This window comes from Onychomys torridus, chromosome 18, assembly GCF_903995425.1.
Source record: "Onychomys torridus chromosome 18, mOncTor1.1, whole genome shotgun sequence".
Lineage (NCBI taxonomy): Eukaryota > Metazoa > Chordata > Mammalia > Rodentia > Cricetidae > Onychomys > Onychomys torridus.
Window position 1 is genome coordinate 39,148,105 of NC_050460.1, and position 22,018 is coordinate 39,170,122.

A 22,018-nucleotide genomic window follows, 5' to 3' on the forward strand; every position below is an offset into this window, starting at 1 on the left:
CATTTCCAAGCACAACTTCAAAGTAATCACACTTTGCTTAATGATGGGGTTGTGTTCGCAGAAATGCACCATTAGGCAGTTTCCTCATTGTCTGAACATTAGTGTGTACTTACACAAACCTAGAAGGTACAGCTAGTGGTTATCTGATACATAGAGTTGAACACCCGATCATTCAATGGATTGAAATGTTACTGAGTGGAGTTAGTAGAGCCCCTGCAACAATGAGTCTTTGGTTTGCTGGGCAGTGGGACTGTCATGGATTATGGAAGCAGCTCAGGAAGTGGCTGCTTTTAAGGACTGGCATCCTAGTTCTCAGCATGCATTCTGAAATCAGACAAAGACTACGAGCCTCCATGTAATTTCCTGGCTGTGTGATGGCTTAACCTCTTAGACCCTGCCTTTCCTGGAGGTAACAGAATATCTGCCTTGGAAAATGGTTTTGAGAGAACTGTCTGCACACCATCTGGTCCAGAGTTCTGGGTAGACTGTGTTTATGATCGGGATCAGCAACTATGTTCTGTAATGAACCAGAGAATATAATATTTTAGGTTGTATTGGCTACAAAACCTCCATCCTAAGGACTCAACTCAGCCAGTGGCATGAAAAGCCAGCTTTTTGGAGCCTGGTGCATATGGTGAGACACTTTGCGAAGCCTTGGTGCAGGGAGGAGGGGCTTGGACCTGCCCCAAGTGAATGTACCAGCCTCTGCTGACTCCCCATGGAAGACCTTGCCTTGGAGGAGGTCAGAATGGGGGATGGGTTGGAGGGGGGAAGACTGGGAGGCAGGAGGAGGGAGGACAGGGGAATCTCTGGTTGGTATGTAAAATGAATAGAAAAATCTCTTAATTAAAAAAAAAGAAAGGGGTAGCCTAGGGAAATGGGCATCCACATCAAGTTCTATGCACTGGTATTCTTGGGGTGGACTTCATTGCATTCAGCTCATGTGTCTTTAGTGAGGAGCTCTTTCTGTTGCTGAGAAAATGACTTTGATTTGAAAGTGACATCAGAGAGCCCAGCACTTACTTTTTACTTCCTGTTCCCTGGTCCTAGCTGTTCTCCACTCTCTTCTACTTAAAAACAAACAAACAAACAAACAAAAACAAAAACAAAAACAAAAACTGACAAGTGTTCCTAACCTTTATACACTCTGGCTCAGCAGCAAAGCACACTACAGTGGCTGCAGTGCTTATCCTTTACCCTGGTTGATCACAGGAGACTAAAACTGCAGCTGTGACCCTGCCCAGGGTTGCCAGAGAGGACTCGATTCCATAGCTCTAGATCAGGGGGAAAAAACAAATCCAAATTCTAAGACAAAGTATGGTTCCTCATGAGTAAATTGAATAATTCCAAACCATTGGTTAGTTTGGGACATCTCTGTTTCCTTCTTTATCTCTGATCTACCCAATCGAATTCCTTTCTTTCCAGATTCTTCCAGCAGCACTGAGATCTCAAAGCACAGATCTCTGTCTCAGTTAGGGTTTCTATTGCTGTGAAGAGACACCATGGCCACAGCAATTCTTATAAAGAAAAACATTTAATGGGTGGCCTATATTTTCAGAGGATTAGTCCATTATCATTATGGTGGGACATGGTGGTGTGCAGGCAGACATGGAGCTGGAGCTGAGGGGGTCCTATATCTTGAAAAGCAGGCAATACGAAGGGAACTGTCTCACTGGGCATGGCTTGAGCATGTATGAGACCTCAAAGCAAGTGATACATTTCCAACAAGACCACATTTACTCCAAGAAGGCCATACCTCCTAATAGTGCCACTCCCTTTGGGGGTCATTTTTTTTTTTTTTTCAAACCATCAATACATGTGCTTGGTGTTTAATCACCAGCTGCCCCCTGGGTATGCAGCAGGAACTTTCTACCACAATCCTATTCTTCCTAGCACAGAAGGCCAGTTTTAATTATCTGGAAGAAAAAACATCATTTGGTGAGGGAAAACAAATGGCCAATGGTGCAAAAAGAGGGGTCTTTTGCAAGTCATCACAACTGCCCCCAGTGACCTATGCTTCCTGAGCTCCTCAACTGTCCACATCCATCTTCACATCAAACCCTGACACTTGTGGTGATTTGAGGGTTTGTTCACATTCTAGCCAGAAAACTACAAATGACCCAGAATGATGTTTCAAGACCTAATCAGTTGATTTTTCCCTTACATGGTAGGTGTGAAGACCAAGGCTAGCGTAACATTAGAGTAGATGTGACGTAAAGCCTGGTAAGTGAGGAGAAAAATAAAATTTATCAAAATACTTGGTGCTAATGGTATATTAGCCTAAAACATGTGTTTTCTACTTGATGTTTACCCTTGACATTTTTCTAAATGTGATAATTTACCAGGAAGAAAATGTGACCCGAATGTGACCTGCCTCTGGTTTCTGGCCAAGCTGCATCCCTGTGTACACTCTGGAGGCCTGTGGTCACTGATGCTGCTCCTCTCCTTCCAGGCCTAGTGTGCCTCAGTCTATCTGTCTCCAGAAGGGCTGCATGGCTGCTCCCTCATTTGTAGGTGCAATGTTTCCAGATTAAAACAGAGACACTTCTAGATAAATGAAAACATGTTTTATTTACAAGTCTATACACTGTGTACACATAGAAATATACAAAACCAAAATAGAAAATATCCAAGTGTTAAAATGTGTACAAACACTTTTAAAATGCGCTTCTTGGAAAACCTCAAGCCATTAATTAGTTTGAAGAGAACACGTTTTGTTTTAAAAATTATCATACAAAAAAATCCCCCAAGCCTTTAAAAAAGTTCACTGGTTTCCAGCAGAAAGGTTCCATAAGTATTTATCTAGAGCAAAACAGGGCGGGTGTTGTAAACTTAGATTTTAACACTACTGTTGCATTTGTTTTGTTGAAATCTATTTTCCAGAGAATCAACAAGTGTTTCTTCCCTTAATCTTGTAAAAGCCATGGGCAGTCAACACACTCTTCAAAATTCAGAGCTATACATCAGGCGTCTGACTACAACACCAGGGTAATGGTTCTATGAACTGTACCTTTCAATGTTTTGGTCACTGTTTGTTAATGTGACCATGGCATATAGAAGTGTGTGTGTGTGTGTGTGTGTGTGTGTGTGTGTGTGTGTGTGTGTGTGTTGAGGGCAGAAGACTGGTTTATTTTTAGCAGAAGAACATAAAATATTTGCTTCCTTCTCTTAAAAAATTAGTGTTTTAATAATTAAAATTTATTGTAAAGCTTTTTATCATAAAGATGAATGAAAAAGATACAAAACCAACCATGTGTGTAGATAAGTATATATACAGTGATATAACTATCTACATGCACACTTCTATGCTAAGAATAAGAAATCTATCAGCAGCCTGAATTCTTCAAATCTCACTACCCTAGTCTTGTAGAGAATATACTGAGTTTCCTTTGTTATTGAAAGCTTCATTCACTTAACAAAACAAGAACCAGAACTTGCATTTTACTTTTGTGAGCTGTTAGAGAAATGCTCCTTACTCACCAAGTATCTAAACAAAGCCCAAGTGACAGAAATGCAGAATAATCTCACAACGGAAATATCCAGCTATAAAGAGTGTGCTGAAATGCAGGCATATTTTACCTAAGCAATTCATGTCCAAACAGAGCTGCCTTGATCAGTCACATAGCCATGGAGTAACATTCCAGCTATCAGAAAGCCAGGAACTGAAATGGACAGCGTGATGAAACAGGTCTGGAGACTAGTGTACCCATGTGTCCTAAGCAAATCTGGGGCAACTTAAGTCACTGGTGCACACCAAAGTCTTTTATCATAGCAAAACTTACAGGAGACGATTTCACAAGCAGGGCCCAATTAATCCAGGAAATATGAGTATGGTCAGCTGGCCACATGGGCTGAACTCTGCCCCAGCAGATGTACTAGCTCATAAACATGACAGAGTAAGCCAGGCCTTTTGACATCCAATTCTGAAAACACTAATGACTACTGTAGCACAGCTTTTTGCGCAGATGTTATGGTTCCAATGACAGAGGACTACCAGAGAGTCCAGGTTGACTGGCTGAGGGATGAAGGGGTCAAGACACAAGCAAAGGGCCATCTCTGAAGCCAAGCACCTTGAGTTCAGAGATGAGGGAGGAAAAGACACAGCAATGCAGATGTCCACAAGCCCCTAACTTGCCTATTAAAGCACATCTTGGATGCCTGCATGCAACTTTTCAGTTGATCATCACTTGTCCTTCCAGAGTCTGCCAGAGAATTATCTCTGTGTGATGTGGTGGGCATGGTCAGCCCCATGGGCCCAGCCCTGATATTCTGTGGAACTGTCTATGGTTGAGCATCCTCATATACATTATCTCTTGCCTCCTGTGAGCAGCTAGAGACAAAAGTTAGGGAGAATCTGGAAGTGACCGAATTGTTATTCTTGGACAACACTGGTATCTTTGTAACAGTAACAACAACAACAAGAAACAGAGTGTTGATATTTTCTTGCAATTCAAAGGAATGTGACATCTGTCACAGCTGAGGGTGGAGGAAGCAGCACCTGGTGGCTTCTGATGACACCATGAGGATCTAACCAGAGTCCCTTCACAGAAGAGGTCAGACAGTCCTGGAAGAGCCAGAGCCAGAGAGAAATGAGGTGTCAGGCCGGTCAGTGTTGCTATTCCACAGCTGCTATGCCTTCCCTTCAGGTTAGTAAATGTGGTGTGAAAGTATTTAATCAATGTCTGGCAAAATACTGCCACTTAGGACCCATTTAGTTAATACAAGAAGCGGCCATCACATTAGCCATCACTGTGTGACATTTGCAAGAGGCTAAGCTATTTAAACTTTTAAATATAAGAGTGCCTAGCCAACAGTATATTAATATGGGCACCACATTTTCTGAATGTTTAACAGACTCTGATTCCCAAAAGTCTTTAGGGCCATAATACATTCAAAAATTTTAATTAAATTTCCTTTATGCTCTGCAGTCTCCTTGTAACCCCTGTAAAACTGAGAGGCGCCTTTTAAAAGTACATGTGTGACAACAGAATGCTATTTAACAACCTTTGAAGTGTTTTGTGGGGCTTTTGAACTTGAATATTTACACTGACCTCAATAAGTTATTCTCTAACCAAATTCTCATGCCACCAAAGGGGATTGTCCGGGATAATAAGTATGCCTGTAAGTAAATCCTCTTCAAGACTATACAAGGAAACTTAATGGTTGTGAGCATTTAAAATGGCAAAGCCTGGAAGATCTAGAAACATCCAAGGACTGCTGGAGTAAATACGTATCCCATGCACACCAGCACTTCCTCCTCCAGAATTACAGACATGATTAGACATTTCAACATGGGGATAAGACCAAGCTTTTGTGAGACTGCACAGCTAGACCGGGATGAGCTGAAGATGATGCTCAGGTGTAGACCTCAGAATGGGCTCTCAGCAGATGCTGTCATGACTGAAACCCTAACTCTTCTCATTTAACTGCTGAGGCCAGCCACTGGGGATGTCTGTAGCCCTGCTTCAGCTCTGCTGGGGAGAATAACCAAACAGAAGCTAGCGGTCTCAGAAAACTATGCTTCCTTAGGAAGCAATCCTTAGAGCATTCCGGAAAAAGCAATCATGAGACAAATGATTTTTTCCCTACAAAACTCTGAGAGCCACACATTTTGCAAGGGGGTTTGCATTTAATTAAGCTGCCATTGTCACTGCCAAGAAGTCTTAACTATACCACTGAGAGTTGCTTTGATTTGATATTGAAACAACAGCCTGTTTAATTACAGAATTCTAAAATGTGTCTCTTCCACTATCTCCATTGAAAAACAAACAAAAACCCACACAAAAGGATGTGTTGGTGACAGACGCTTAGGTTAAAAATCTGAGTACAGCTACACGCTGGGAAGAACACTTTCTCTTGTCTGTGCATCTGCCACACATATATTCACCTTGTTAAAAACCATTCTGTGGCTCTACCACACTGTTAACATAAAACATGCCCGTGAAAACAAAGCCGGATTCCTAGCTGTTTGTCAGTAGAACTGGGGAACATTCAGAGGACAGGAGGGTCACGTTTATAATAGCTGAGAAAAGCCTGCAGGAATTGCATACAGCACTGACAGGCGTGCATCTTCTGCAGCTCCGAGTGGGCACTCCAAATCCACTCTTTATAGTTTGGAAGGAACAAGGGTGTCCCCTGGCTGACCTGCAGAGACGCAGTAATTGCCCTGCATGTCACTGGCTGTGTAAGAGCTACAGAGTGCCTTTGCAGGCCAGGAGCATAAAGTGGAATAGGCAGGGCAGGGACACCTGACCAGTCATGACCTTGCAGGCCGGTGTGTGCCAAGTGTTGCTGGCCAGGTACTGGATGCTGCTGGGAGACAAAGGAGGTGTTCTCTGCTGACAGCAGGGTTTGGCTAGGCTTCTTGAGATGAAAGAATTGTACTTTTCTATGTATGGCCTTGCTTCTCAGTCATAACACCCAGAGAGCACTGGGAAGCAGAGCTTCAAAGCTATGGTTGAAAATCGTGTGCCTGACAAGATAGACGGAAGATATCACATCTGAGTGAGAATTCAGACAGTCATCACGGAATCCAGGCTGGCTGCTTAACGAGGAATGCATGTACAAGTGACATGATAGCTACAGACCTCAATTTCAATATTCCTAGATGAAAACAGTATTATCAGTAGTATCATCCTAACTTGTGGCTGGAACCAACTGTGATAAAGAGTGTCCCTGCTATAGAGGTTAACATGTTCCGAGGTATCATGCACATGGGGACACATCTGTTTTCTTTCTATATATCCTGCTTTTGCTCATTCTTGGGTAGTTTTAAAAGTTCCATTTCTATAGCATTCATAGCAGTAACAGTTACCCAATGGCTTAGACTAGAAAGAATTCTCATGGCCACTAAGTTACAGTTAAAGACAACACATTGCCTAAATCTATCTTCAAGTATTCTTTTGTGACTTTGAGGACAACAGTAGTACCTTATTGCACATCAGTTCCCAAGAGTTCCATTTTAAGAGTATGTATTGTTGGGGCTGGTTACCGGGCACCGCAGGGCCCGGAAGCCTGGCAGTACCACCTTGCCCTTGTGATGCAAATCTGCTTGGGTGCCCATGTTCAGGCGTTGCACCAGGAGCTTTTCATAAAGCAGTGGATGGTATGCCCCCAGGGTACATGCTGCGTCGTAGTACAGCTCATGGTAGTGGCAAAGCTCTGTCTGCCGGACAGATGGGATGTACTCATACACGTGTACCTCTCTGCACATGGACATCATGATGAGGATTCCTAACAAGGAAGGAAATGAAAAGACAGTGAGTGAACAACTCCAAGAAAGGGAGGATTTTTTTTTTCTGGGGAGGAGGCATGGAATCTGTGGCTACTTACAGGGGTGACTGTGGAGAGACACATACTTTGACATTTGCAGTGGTATAGCCTCCATTATGAAGGGTGGTTAATGGTGGAATGAGTACATAAAGATACAATACTGCACATACCCATTCAGTCCTTCAGCTATTACTGCAGACCTACAACTGACATACCAAGATAAGACTGAACGTAAGGGGGCCTTGCTCCAGTGTGTGATTTATAACGTCCAGGTTACTCTTTTGTGCCACAGTCAACAAGTATACCCCCAGCGGACTGTTATGTTCTGAAGAAACAAATGCTATAAAAAGGTGAAAGTTTATTATAAATGAAATATAAACCATTCTTCAGACAGTTCTAAAATGGAATCCTACAGTGGAACAGCTCTATACAATGGAGAGTCAGGGTGTAGATTTTAAGATTTCTGCTAACAAAATTGTTTCTCAGTCACATGTGATGGGGTACACTATGTAGCCTGGGCTACTTTGGGTCAGGAGGATTGCCTGAGCCCAGGATTTAGGGAGAAACTTGTACTCTCAGGAGTACAGTGAGTTAGAGTACAGGTCTTGTGACAACAATGACAATAAGTTATGATTCTCATGAAGGCTGTCATTATTGAAGCTGTTTTCAATTTTAAGTGTTTCCAGTAGACAGCTACAAAACCTCATCATTAAGTGATGTTGCTCTTTGCATAGGCTAGTTTTTCTTTTCTTGACATGCTATTTCTGTTACATCTAGCTTGTTCTGCGGAGGACTGTCATATTTTCCAAGAAATTAATCATGCTTGGTCCACAAAAATCTAAAAACAAGGTTAGAAGTATGGCGTGTTTGCCTAGCATGGGAAAAGCCTGAGTTTGTCCCTAGCACCAGAAAACAAAACTAATGCCAAATCAAAGAAATTCTGTATGAGCTCTGCTGGGGAGTGGAGTGAAGGAATCTCCTTTTGCCAAGGGGGATCTGGAAAAGCTGAAGATGAAATGGTTTCCTGGTAGGCAAGGCATAGAGGGGAGCAAAGGGGTGCTGCTCCAGTGAACGTTCTGTCACTCTGTACAGAGAACCCTAGACCATGGCAGGGTACTGTGATACCAGAGACTCTATGAAGAGCAATTTCTCTCCAGAGTGAGGTCAAAGCTTTGCATGACTGGTCAGTTCCTCTTCTTTCCTTTCCAGGTCTATCAGAGTTTCTCTCTTCCACCACAGCACATGCACTAGCCGGATGCCATCCCTAGTTAGACCATCCTCATCTAAGTGATGTGGCCTTTGGGCACCTATCCACATGCAACCCACACCACACTAGTCTCTCCATCTGTGTGGCAGTAATGGTTCTGTGAACATTTACTCTCCTTAGGTAAAATCACCAACAAGGGATTATCTTCTTTGAATCTGATGTGTTTCCTCCAGGCTCATGCCTTGAATGCCTGTTCCACTGCCTGTGGTGTTATTTTGGGGTTGGTGGAATCTGTAGGACATGGGGGTTCCCTAGCAGATGGAGGTCAGCAAGGGGCAGGTCTTTATTATAATCAGTCCCTGGTTGGGTATCTTCACGTCTTTGTAGTCTGTGGCCACATGAACAGCAAGCAACACACCCAGTCTGTCACCATGAACTGACCTACTCCATGTTGCCTTTCCCACCATGATGTACAGAAACCCTGCTGAAATTGTGAGGCAGAATAAGTCCTTCCTCCTTGGTTTCTGCTGGGTGTTGTGATACAGTGGTACAGTAGGAACCATTACAGACATTGGTACAATGGGCAAGAAATCCATCCACACACAGAGGATTAAATTATTTGTTCCTTGTCCAATGGGCACCTCTCTGGTTTGGTTGATCTCAGCAGTTGAATTCCCAACTCCAAAGTCTATGGAGCTGGAATGGTATAAGTTCTTTGGTCTAGCTGTGATTTTACCTCTGCGTCACTTAATTCAGCTACCCAAGGTCACACATGCTGTGCTGGTATGCCTTTTCCTCAGTGACTAACAGTTAACTGGGAATTCATAATTCTAGGGTTCCATACTTATGGACTCAACAGGACATATTCAGAAAAAAAACAAGTCTGTGTTTAACATATACAGACCTATTTTTTTTTTGTTATTACTGCCTACAGGATACAGAGTAAGGGCCATTTATATACTATTTCCATTATATTAGGAGTTATAAAAATCTAGAGATGATTAAAATATATAGGGGGAATACAGATTTCATGCCAATAATATATCATTTTGCATCCAGGACTTGAGTTCCTGTGTTTTGGTGTCCATAGTAGCCTGTAAAGTCCCCACAGATACTGAGGGACATTCTTGTAGCTTCAAAAATTTCATTCATACAAAGGCACCTTAGGGCCCATCAGCTAGTCACCATACTGCAGGTCATTAAAAAAAAAATACTGTTTCTATGCATCAGCAATGCAGCTGCACCCATGAGGACAGGTTCTGTTCTCTGTATCCAAACTGTGCCATTTATAACTTCGGTTCTTTTCTTGTTTTAAAATTGTGTGCATGTGTGTGTAGTGCACGTGTGTGTAGATTGGTGCACTTGAGTGCAAGTGCTTGAAGATGCTAGAGGTATTGGATTCGCTGGAGGTGGAGTTACAGGTGGTTGTGAGACTCCTGATGTGAGTGCTGGGAATCAAAGCTGGGTCCTCTGAAAAGAACAGTACACGTCCTTAACCACTGAGCCATCTCTTTAGCTCTATATCTCTTGTTCTTAAACTGAATAGCTTTCCAAAGCTAATGCCATGCTAAGAAGAGCATGCTGATCACACAGCTGGCCCTGGGCTTCCCAGGAAAGTAGCAGCTCCCAAACCTGACAAAGAAAGAAAAAAACTATTCAGGCAACTGATCAGGCAGTTGCTGGAACTCATCTCCCTGCCCAGAACCTGGGCTTCCATTGGTTTGTGTGTGGGGCAAACTCTGAATCTTTAACAGGCATTCCCAGGCAAACTGTAGGAAATGCCCAATTAAAAGAAAACAATCTGGCTAGGCACAGACCAGAGCTTCAGTATAACACAATAAGGATGGATTATTAAAGAAATGATACTGAGCCTATGTCAGACCTGTACACTATTCAAGATGGAGTGAATGACGGATGCCCCTGGCACAGTGGTCTGCTGGTCATGCTTTAAGGCTCAAGCTGGTCTAAGGCAGAGGTCTTTGAAGAATGCCCATGAAGGGTCTCTGAGCTTTCCCAGTAGAAAAGAAAAACCTGTGTGCTGGCAGCTAGACCAGATCTGAACAGATGCCCTACCCAAGTAGGAATGACAATAGGCACTTTTTGTAGATGTTCCTGCTGTTGTTTTAGTCAGGGAGAAGAGATCAATGAGACTACTTTTATTAGAGTATTCTGGAGAAAACTTCACTCCTGTTGCTAGTTGGTTGCTACATTTAAATTTCTATCTCTGTTGAATGTGGAGTATATATTTTGTCCTAAGCCCAGGCAAAAAGTTATGCTTTCAATATAGTAGGATGTATAGTTTCAGTATTTTTTTATATAAATTCTTTATATCTTCAAACAACTTCAAGACTCCCAGACATAGAAAAACTGGTCAGTTTTTCCAAAAGTGCCCAAACTAAAGGTTGATGGGGGCTATGCCAGCACAGGGATCTGTCCTGAGTTACCTGCACAATGCCTTCTGAATTCTGCCTATAGACAGAGACCTAATGACAATGCTTTCCGATTTCATTCTGCATTCTCATGTGAACTTGTAGCTTCCTGGAACTATGAACCTGGCCAGAGTGCCCTAAAGTTCAAGTAATAATCAATCTGCCCACAGTGTTTATGTGGCAGCCAGCTGAAGTATGGATATCACAACTAGTGTGGAAGTACCTTCAAAGAGAAAGAAATAACTATTAGTTTACCAGGTATACGGGAAAGGTGGGCTGGGAGACTTAATGTCCTAAAGAAAGAGATTATTCCTTAATAATTTAATCTTTTAGAAATCATCAAAAGAAATTATTTGGCATATACATACTTTGTCTTTTACTTTCTTAAGGCTATTGTTAATACATAAATTTAGATTCTAGACTCTGCTACCAGATAAATACTGAAAATCATTATAACATGTTTAAATTTATACACCATCTACCTAAGTTACTAGTACACAGCAATAAACAAAAATCTGAAGAATATACTTCTTTCTAGTTTGCAGAAGGAACTAATGAGACAACAATGATGGGAGATTGTGACAGCTCTCCATGGCTCAGAGCATGTGTGTGGGGACTGGGTATGTGTGAATATGGACTGTAGAGATGTAGAGCAGGACTTAAGGACAGAGTCATTTGAGTGCAGTTGGAGACCACTTCAATTAGTACCCAAATTTATAAGGGAAGGTACTATGAAAATCACTAGGGATTTAGAGAAATGCCTTTAAACAAATGAAAGAACTCATACTTACATTCAAAGATCGGGGTAAGCCCATTTTTAGGATGACTTGGGAAAGTGTCTCAATATTATAATATTTGACTTCCACTACAGAACCTCTTGGGCAGTGCTGTGACGACTTGAGCTTCTACAAATAATGTCAGAGCTACAGCACTGGGCTCCCTTGTCCTCTGACTGACTTAGTAAGCTACAGTGTTGGAGCCTCACACAACTTTACAGTTGACGACTGACGAGGGAACCAATAGGATCTAGCACACATCTCCACTATATCACAGCAAAGAATGCATGTAAAATGAGCAAAAGAGAAGTTCTGGGAAAGCCAGACACAAGCTTCTATCACCTTCTACCAGAAAGTCACAGGATGCTCTTCACTCCTCCAGCAGTGAGCATGACACCTGCTGAGGACTGAAGGCATCCCCCTGAAATTCATCAGTTTGGCAGTGATGGAGTGATTAGGTAAGCATGTTACAAAGGCTGAGTGCTCAGTGAGGGCTATGAGTGGTGACTTATGGATCTATCCCTATATCGTGTGCATACACAGCAAGAAGGCAAGAAGGGAGCCAGCCCTCTTCAGGACTTGAACTTGCCAGAACCTGCATCTTGAGCTTCTGCCTTTGAACTATGGGGGTCATACTTGCTGCTGCTCAGGCTACAGCTTCAGAGACTGTGTCATTTCTAGTACAGTAAGCTGAACTGATGAAGGCAGCATTGCATCTGGGATGCTAACCAGGGAAGCGTGTCGAATGCTCGGCATTTAGGGGTTAGTTGGGAGTGGGTCACAGCAGGTCTCTGCTTGGCATGTTCCAAAATTTCAAACTCTCAAGAAGAAAGCAGGAGTTACACATGACCCGCACAAGCTCACAGGCTCAATGAGCAGCATTCTAGGTGTAGAGGGGTAGAAACCTATTCTAAGACCAAGTTCCTAAGTATTAGCCAAGGGCCATCCTCACAAACAGGCCCGAGAATGAGCAGCCGCAACTTCCTGGACAGTTTTTGTGTACAGGTAACATAGACACTAAATTCAAATATCACTTTGTAAACAGTTCCCTACAGGAGACTGACATAGGAAATTTATATCTGGATATGCTAAAAATGTTAATTGATCTTATTTTTAATTTCTGCTGAGAATTACATAAATTAAAAACAATTGAAAAGAAAAAACCAAAACCAAAACCCAGGTTCCTTAGTTTAGCTAGTACTACATAATTCTGTAGCTACTAACTTTGAAAAATTACTTAAAGAATGTTTCTGTTAAATAATCTTGTTTATTGACTCCCAAATTTTAACTGCTTTTGTAACTAACAGAAGTCTTGCTCCTTTCAACTTGGAGCTGGACTTCTGAAAGACAGACAAGTACCTAAATGTTTTTTTTTTTTTTTATGTATATCCCAAGTTAATCAAATGGGCATGTAACCAGGTACTTAAAATCCTTAAACAAAATTCAACTCATGACTTTTTATACAGCCAAGTTTTTTTTTTTCCCCCCAGAAAACTCCTTATGAGGGATTCATTTGAACAAAGTTATCAGTATGTTCTGGAAAGTTATGACTCAAGAGTTATCCATTTGCCAAACTGTATGTTTTTGATATTATATACAGCAATGAAATTATGAAACCAATTAAAAAGCATTTCAATTGGTCTTAATAAAATGGCATGTTATATGACTCAGCATGATAAGCAGATGGATAATTATTTGCTTTGAAAGCTAAACCAAAGGAAGTTGACCCTTTGTTCATATTATATTAAGCTCCGAATGAATAGGGTGTTAGCTATACAGCCCCATGGGTGTGCACACAAGCATGATACGCCATGGGAGTCAGGCAGCCTCATGGGCACGAAACACTACAGGAATCAGGCAGCCTTGTGGGCATGTATACATACACGTGACACACTGTGGGAGTCAGAAAAGTGCCATGGCCATGCATATATGTATGATATACTGTAGAAGTCAGGCAGCCCTGTGGGCATGCATGCAAACATGGTACACTCTGGGTCTCAGGTAACCACTTAGTATGAGTCGAACTTGATTCAACAAAAATTACGCTGCTTTCACCTGGCAAAATATTTAACATTGGCAAATTCTTGCTATAAATATCTTTCCACTGAATAGTAAAATGAGCTATTGGTATGAAACAACCAATTGATAAGTAACAGTAAAAATCTCAGTCACTTTAAATAAACACTTGGTCATGTGGAGTCAATTAGGAATTTCTGAGTAAGCCCAACAAGACAAGGAAGACACAGTCTAGATGGGTGGTGGGAGGGTGAAAAGACTTGGGGCACTGAAACCTGCCAGGCTAATGGAAATCCTGCAGCTGCTTTCTGACTCTTTGCATATACTTGGTCATCAGATGGGACACTTAATAGGTATACTTCTGATTTCTTCAAGAGAATAAGTGACTTTTAAAGTAAATTTACATAAAATATCTGAGGTTAAAAATTGCTGGAAATGTGAACTTACATAATAAGAGACTAATTTAAGAGGCATCTACCATATCAAAGAATATAACACATGCAATAATAATATTTAAAAGCCAATTTTAGTTCATTTACTTCATGTCATTTGATTCATTATTTATAGAAAAATACAAAAAGTTATGGTACATTTTATACCATCACCAATAAAGACTTAATTGGCTTGTTATTTTTGCATTAATGTTTTCATTTTGAACAGTATATTGGAAAGCTGAATCCTGAAATGCAATATGAAATGGAAAAAAGGAAGTTATAACTTATTTTCAAGCATGTAATTCTTGTGTATGTATTAAATAGCCTGAAACTATAGTGTTTGCCTCTGTGAATTCTAGAAGTATTACTTACAATATCATCAGTAAAGGTTGCCTTTGATAAATGGATGGCATGTTGGTGGATTATATTATGAAAAAAAATTAGCAGTAGGTTATTACTGTGAATTTTAGAAGTATAGCTTTCAATACCAGCAGTAGAGATTGCCTTTGAAAAATGGATGGAATGTTGGTGGTTTATAAAAAAATTGGCAGTAGCACATTACAAACCAGCTCAGTGTCTAGCATGCTAGACTCCTGGTCGTAAGTTGCCCACCAAGATCAGGGAGGTTGGCTTTTCCTGGATGGCTTGGACACTTTCTGTGTACTAGTACTAGTGCGCCAGGCTTAATGACTCCCACTGAGTATATCCCCCCTCTATAAAGTAGTTAACCTCCTGTGGGCAAAAGAGAAGCTGCAGGAGTCCAAGGAAAGGATTCTCTACTCAGCTAAGCTGCAGCAGAATTAATGACCTCACTGCATCGAGCTCCAAGATGCAATCGCTGGTATCTAACTAGGGAAGCAAGAGAGAAAAGGCAATAGATTAAAACACTGTCCAAAGAAATGGGTCCTTTGGGGTCATCTAAATGGCCTGCGTATCAGCTTAATTTATAGTATTGTGTGGCTCAGTAAGAGTCCTGTACTGCTTCTCCGGGAATTCAGGACTCACTCCACATCTCCAGAGCATCTTCTAGTGTAGTGTACCCTGCGGACAGATGTAGATTCTGATTAGAAATCTAACCAGGTGATTGTTGAAAATGAATTATGTTTGATCAGGATGGTCACCTAACCATAAGGCTTGGGACTTAAGGAAGTAGCTTAAAGAAAGGAAAATTTATGTCACATATTGAATAAATTTGTAATTTGTATTAGTACAGGATTAGAGCAATGGCTCTTTGACATAATTGCTCCATGATATCTGAAACAACAAAAATACTCAAGAATAAAAACAAACAAACAAACAAAAAACCAGGCAACAACTATGGTATGTAACTAACTCTATGGCCTTTTAAACATCACAGGAAAGGAAAGGTTACTTTCACCTTGATTAGGCCTTTAATGAGAGCACAATCTATTTCCAGTTGGGAGTGGGGTATTATTTCACCTGGAGCAAAATGTTAGATGAGGCACGGCAGAGTTATAGCTAAGCATCATTACTAGTGAGCAGTTATTGCGCTTAGCCACATGAAAACTTCATTACAGAGAGTTTGTTTTATGTATAGAAAATTGGGGTTTAGAACTAGTAAATTAGGGCCCTGATTTTATTCTGCTCTCTGCAGAATTCAAGGTCTTAACCACAAAGTGACCCAGAAGGAGGTAAATATTCTGTAGGAGATACACGTTATACTGATAGGCGATCCAGGAGTTGAGAGACCTAGTCCCACCTGCATTCTCCCAGCAAGTGTTGAATGTGTGCTTGGGCTGTGGGAGCCCACTGCGGGCACACTTGTCACACTAAAGCCTGGATGTGGTAGAGACATGAACTGGTATAAAATAAAATCAGAAGGTGGTGATAGGAAGGGTGAGGAGAATTATTTGGTGTTTTTAAAATGCTTGAACATTTAGTTAATAATGTTATTCACTTCCTTTTATAGAATCCCTAAAAGTTACAGGAGATTCTTTTTCAAAAGAAGAAGCTGCCAATTACACCTGCAATTTCAACACTCAGGAGGCTGGCACAGGAGAATTTCCATGTTTGAGGTCAGTCTGGACCACATGGCAAGGCCTTCATCCGAACCTGTTGCCAAGCAAAGCTAATGAAAGTAGGAAGCACTATTTTCTTTAAGATTTGGTGAAAGTGTTGGGCTTACATCTATGTGAGAACAAATAATACCTTCAAGCTTCTTTTGACTTACATACTCATGAAATGGGTTTTTGAAAAAAATGTATTTTGGGTTCAGTGAGACAATTTAGTGGATAGAGGCACCTGGCATCAAACATGATAAATTTGAGTCCCAGGGCTCATATGCCGGAAGGAGAAAATTAACTCATGCAAATTGTCCTTTGACTCCCACATATGTGGTGTAGAATATGCGTGTACACACGCACACGCACACACACACACACACACACACACACACACGCACACATGCACACAAATACACATGCACACACACACGTGTGCACACACACACACACACACACACGCACACGCACACGCGCATGCGCACACGCACACACACATAGACTTTCAGAAGTCAGGTTTTTCACTTATTTTTAAAGAATGATCATGCCACCAAGTCAAAATATATCCAGAACTATTTAGAAATGTTTTGAAAGATGATTTTCAGTTATTAATATGTAATTTGAGTTATTTTTTAATGTTTAAATGCAATAAATATTCATATTTTAAATAATGATTCTTCAAAATATTTTGACAGGCAGGGTTATTAATTTGTAACATGGATTTGATGTTTAAAATGCAGAAAACATGATTTTAAAGTACTCATCCAGAATTTTAGAGGACTAACAACATTATAAATACAAAAAGTTTAATAAATATCTTATTAATATTAATGAATACAGTGAAAGTATAGTTTAATTAATTTAATATGAATATGTATTTACATTAATCATTATAATTATTTACACATGTCTTCTAGTTCATTTATTATTACTATTTAGAGATTTATTCTTTTTATTTCAATGTATATGTGTTTGTCTGAGTTTATATGCACATAGAGGCCAGAAGGGGGCATCAGATCTCCTGGAACTGAAGTCACAGACCATTGTGTGTGTCATGAGTGTGCTGAGAAATGGAGCCCAGGTCCTCTGCAAGAGTAACAGGTACCCTTAACTGCTGAGCCATCTCTCTAGCCCCATTATCATTATTTTGAAAGGACAATAATAAATCCTTAGCTTTGATAAACTCTACTTACATGAACTGCAAACCCCTGAAAGAGATAATTGCCCAGCACCAAGGTATGGAGAAGCTGTAGAGTGTTTTCTTAAGTAACTAAAGAGGCCCCATTATGTCCAACAATACTATAATATGCTCAGTTGTAAATGAAGCACTTTTGCTCCACACTGATCCTACTAGAGAAGCTGATTATGAGAATGTGCATTCTGAAGCATGGAGGAAATGGCTTAAATCCCTCACTGGGATCCAGTCCCAGTGTTTACACAGCTCTGGACACACCAGGCAGTCTGCACAGGAGCAGATCTTCTGGGCATCTCTTCTCTCTAACACTCTGCCTGTCATTGAACTACCTGCCCCCTGTTGTGTATTCCAACCTAACAGACTCCCTTTTGTAATGGACGTACATCCCATTGGATTTCTGTTCTTCTAGAGGATCCTGGTTATACACATTTCCTATCATTTGTGGATCCTTTATATTTATAGGCACACAGAACAGCGTGTATGAAAGCCAAAGAGAGACTGGGGAAGGAAGGAGATGACATGAACTGGGGAGTACAGGCGGGAGGAGCGTGATCAAGACACGAGTGACTTCAAGGAAACATTATGCACAAGGACTATCTATGTACCAGTACAAACACTCAAATATACAGTTGTTTATGTTTGACTTTTCTCTGTCCATTTGTGAGTTCAAGAAAGGAACACAAGAATACAAATGCAGTTAACAGCTAGTCGGACCAGAATGTAAGATTTAATGCTATACCATTTCAAAAAATGAAGATGCATATCATATTTTGTAGAACCCTGTGTTATTTAGAGTAAATAAAAATAAAAAGCAATTATTCTACTCGTGTTTAATCATGGCCATAATTAAGTGATAAGCAGGAGAGTGGGTTGGAATTCTGGGTCCCCTCACGGCATCCAAGTCCATCACCTTATTGATACATCTATCTGTACAGAACCTACAGTCTAGGCTTTTACAGTTCTCTGAAACTTTGATTCTTTCTATGAGGCTGAGAGTGGGGATCTGAATACCCCAGAGCCATCATCAGTACCCTTTGAGACTATAAGAAATGAAAATTCCAACCTCCTCCCCTTACTCAGAAATCTTTGGTTTAAAAGGCTGCAGCAGCTAGCCTCCAAGCTGGCTCTCGATGTTCCTGCCTGCCAGTCATGCCTCTGTCCCCTCTCTCACAGCAAGAGTACTGACTTGTGTAACAGAAAGAATATAGCTAGTCTGATAGCCTGGTAGAAATGGTTGATTACAAGCTCCCGAGAAACTATGAGCAGAATAATCCAGCACCTCTGTGCCCAGATGACTGACTTGCACTGGTCTGTAAGGTTATACACATTGATCATTCTTTTCAATTGCTGACATGGATTACCAATATAGGAAACTCATGGGTGATGTGAGGCATGCTAAACTTTGAGAGCCTCTGAGCAACAACTTATTCACTCACCAAATACTGTCATTCCTCAATATCTGGGGAATTGGACCCACGGCCCCATGCAAATACCCAAATCCAAAAGTGTTGAAGCCACTAATAAGATGTTACAGCATTCCATATACCTTTGCACATTTTCCTGCATGCTTTATGTATCTCTAGATGACTTACAATACCTAGAACAACATACATGCTATATAAATAGTTGTTATTGTTTGGGGAACAAAGATAAGAGAAAAGGTCTGCACATATTCAGAAAAGTGTTTTTCTTTCTTTCTTTTCTTTCTTTCTTTTTTTCTTTTTTTTTTTTTTTTTGGTTTTTTGAGACAGGGTTTATCTGTGTAGCTTTGTGCCTTTCCTGGAACTCACTTGGTAGTCCAGGCTGGCCTCAGACTCACAGAGATCCGCCTGGCTCTGCCTCCCAAGTGTTGGGATTAAAGGCGTGCACCACCACCGCTCAGATGAAAAAGATGTAATTTTAAAAGATATTTTCAGTTAGTGGCTATTTGAATCTGTGTGTGTGAAACCCAGATATATGAAGTCTCTCTGATTCATTTGTGCAGACTCCTCTGCATGTGTAACACAGGATGTGTTTGTTGCATGAGCAAGCACCCATGACACTACTCCTTACATATGGACAGCAGTTAGTGAAGGAAGTGATTCACTTGGCTTCACCTGGCAGAGCACCAGACAGGAATACAGTGCAAGGTGATGAAGACCCTGCTTTGGGCTATCTCTGGATGAGGACCTTCATGCTGACCAGCTCCCAGGCACAGTGATGAGTATATACTGAAACATTCTAACCCTCATTGCCCCTCTGAAATGTGTTTTGTTTAGGAGCTGATGTTAGGGCTTGAAGCACATAGAGATAAGAAATGCTGAGTAACCAAGTCAACACTTTAGCAGGACTTTGGAACAGGAGAAAGACATTTGGAGCACACTTTTGATCACAGCAACAAAACAGAACAGTTCACCCCACGGATTTCACAGTTCTCCTGGTAGAGAGTCTGAGAGGTGGTTGACATCACTCCACATCTATTTGAGAATGTCTGATAACTAAACAGAACCAGTGCATCTCATCCAGATCCAAGAGGAAGTGCAAAGACTACAACAGTATGGGGATACCCAGAGGGCACTTGGAAAGGTTACCCAGGTTGCTGCCACCACCCATCGTGGTGAGAATCTCACACCCTTCAGGAAGAGGTGAGGCTTAGAGGCAGAAAGTGAGTCTCCTGAAGCGGATGCCCTCCATTGCAGCTCGATCTTCCACCACACAGCACAGAGTGCCTGGTGGGAACCCAATGTTTTCTTACCAGTTTGCTGCATCGCTGTTTCTTTTCATTGGCCAAACTCAGCCATGCTCTCCAACATGGCCCTGTGACAGTGGGAAGACTCCCTATTTGTGCTGTCTAATATGGTAGCCACCAGGAGGATGCCACAACTGAGCGCTTGGAATAGGGCTGGTCGGCCTCAGAAGCAGATGTTATTTGCTATTTAATTAGAATTAATTGAAATTTAAATAGTCATGTGGCTAACAGATGCTTCACTGAACAAAGGCACAGCTAGGAAACAACAGTTGCCGCTGGCCAGCCATCTCCGCTACTTCACCCTCTAGAAGACTTTATTACTGCGTCTCATTGGAGGATGCTGAGGACCAAGGGAATAAGCAACTTAAGGTCCAGTGCCTGCAAGTTGCAGAGAAGAATGCAAACACAAAGCTAGGTATCCCCAGCCTCCTTTGGTGCAATGGCAAGGAACTGTAGTTCATTTCCTGCACAGAAAGATACAGAGACATCACTGGGCCTTTGAGAACTCCACGTCCACAAGGAACAGCCCCGAGGAAAGCTGCCCGTGTAGCCCGAGCTCCTCTTCAAACTGGGAATTACTTTCCATGGCCATAACCATTTGGCCAGACCTTTCAAATTTCAAGTCTCTAAGAGTTATGTTTCCTTCCACCCCCAACTGTTGTTTTTTTTTTTAAATTCTTGCCTGATCAAATATGGTGATGATATGAAAACAGACTTTATTAAACTTGGCCTCTTATGCTATCTAATCACTATTCTAACACATTTACTCTCTGATGAAAACTGGATTAAATTTCCTTTCCTAAATCAACAAGACTTTAAAAAACTACATAAGACAAAGAATTGGGGATTTCAAATGAAATCGTCAGAAGCATGACTTTAAAAGTAGTCACACTAAGGTTTTAATATAAAATATTTCATATCACTATGATGATATAACCCACTCCAAAAGCTTTAAGTCTCATGTGAAGATACTGTGTCCTTAATTTAAATGAAACCACTGTTGTCTCTACAAATCTTCCCTCTACTGATGGAGACCCTTTGTGCAGCCCAAGGAATACTGTCAATGTCCACAACTTAGGGTGATAACAAACCCAATACCCTTGCTTCAGTTACAGCCTCTCATATTCCCCAGTGCATTCAAGACATGCCTTCAAATGCCCTATATAGGTAATGGAAAATAAATGGGGTGAAAAGCCTCAACACAGATGAAGAAATGGAGAATGGAGTAAACCATGCATTTTGAGTATCAAAACATGGCTGAAAAAACACAATACAAGCCACATACAACTAATTCCCAGCTTTCAGTCACACCTACCAATGAACCCAGAAGATGGTGGGTTGGGCTGGATTTTCTCCCTCGTATTCTCCTGGATAATGTCCCAAAGCTGCCATATGAATTTGGGGTGAAGTATGTAAAATGGCTGAGTTGGGTGTCTCCGGCGATGCTGGATATATGGAGTGAAAAGGTTGTAATCTGGCTTCTTATACCACTAAAACAAAAGAAAAAGAATTCAAATTGAGCATAGGTCATTCTGTGAAAAGGAGACAGTGCTGTGTATGTCCTGGGGGACTTAGAGGACAGTGGGCCAGTCTAGAACTGGAAAGAGGGGAAGTGTCCAGTCACCCAGGGAAATACAAAGAGAGACCATAGTCCTGGTCCTGGCAGGAATAATGCTTTATCTTTTAATTATTTCTTTTATTTTTGATATTACAATTACATAATTTCCCCCCTTCCCTTTCCTCCCTCCAGTCTCTCCCAATGATGATTTATTCATGATAAAGTAAACCTGGGGCTAGATAAGAGGCGGCAGGCATTTTCTGCAAGAGATCAGAGAGTAAAGACCTGAGAGGCTCTGGACCAGAGGTCTCCATGGTCAGCATGGAAACAGTCACAGCAGTGGAGGCCGATAGGCATACTGTGTTCTGCTCCAGCTTTATGA

The 22,018-nt window shown here is 41.3% G+C and overlaps 1 protein-coding gene across 6 annotated transcripts in view; it reads right to left on the bottom strand.

Annotated features, from left to right (window-relative positions):
• Positions 1-2,552: 2,552 nt before the first annotated feature.
• St6gal2 (ST6 beta-galactoside alpha-2,6-sialyltransferase 2) overlaps positions 2,553-22,018 on the bottom strand; it is a 68,719-nt gene continuing 49,253 nt past the window's right edge. For 5 of the 6 annotated variants that reach the window (XM_036168224.1, XM_036168223.1, XM_036168222.1 and 2 more), the window contains exons 5-6: positions 21,394-21,568; positions 2,553-7,233 (exon numbers count right to left, since the gene is read on the bottom strand). In XM_036168224.1, the coding sequence (XP_036024117.1) occupies positions 6,962-7,233; positions 21,394-21,568 (447 nt within the window). In that variant the 3' untranslated portion in view covers positions 2,553-6,961. The remainder of the gene's footprint in view (positions 7,234-21,393; positions 21,569-22,018) is intronic. The other variant, XM_036168227.1, reaches the window with a different exon arrangement.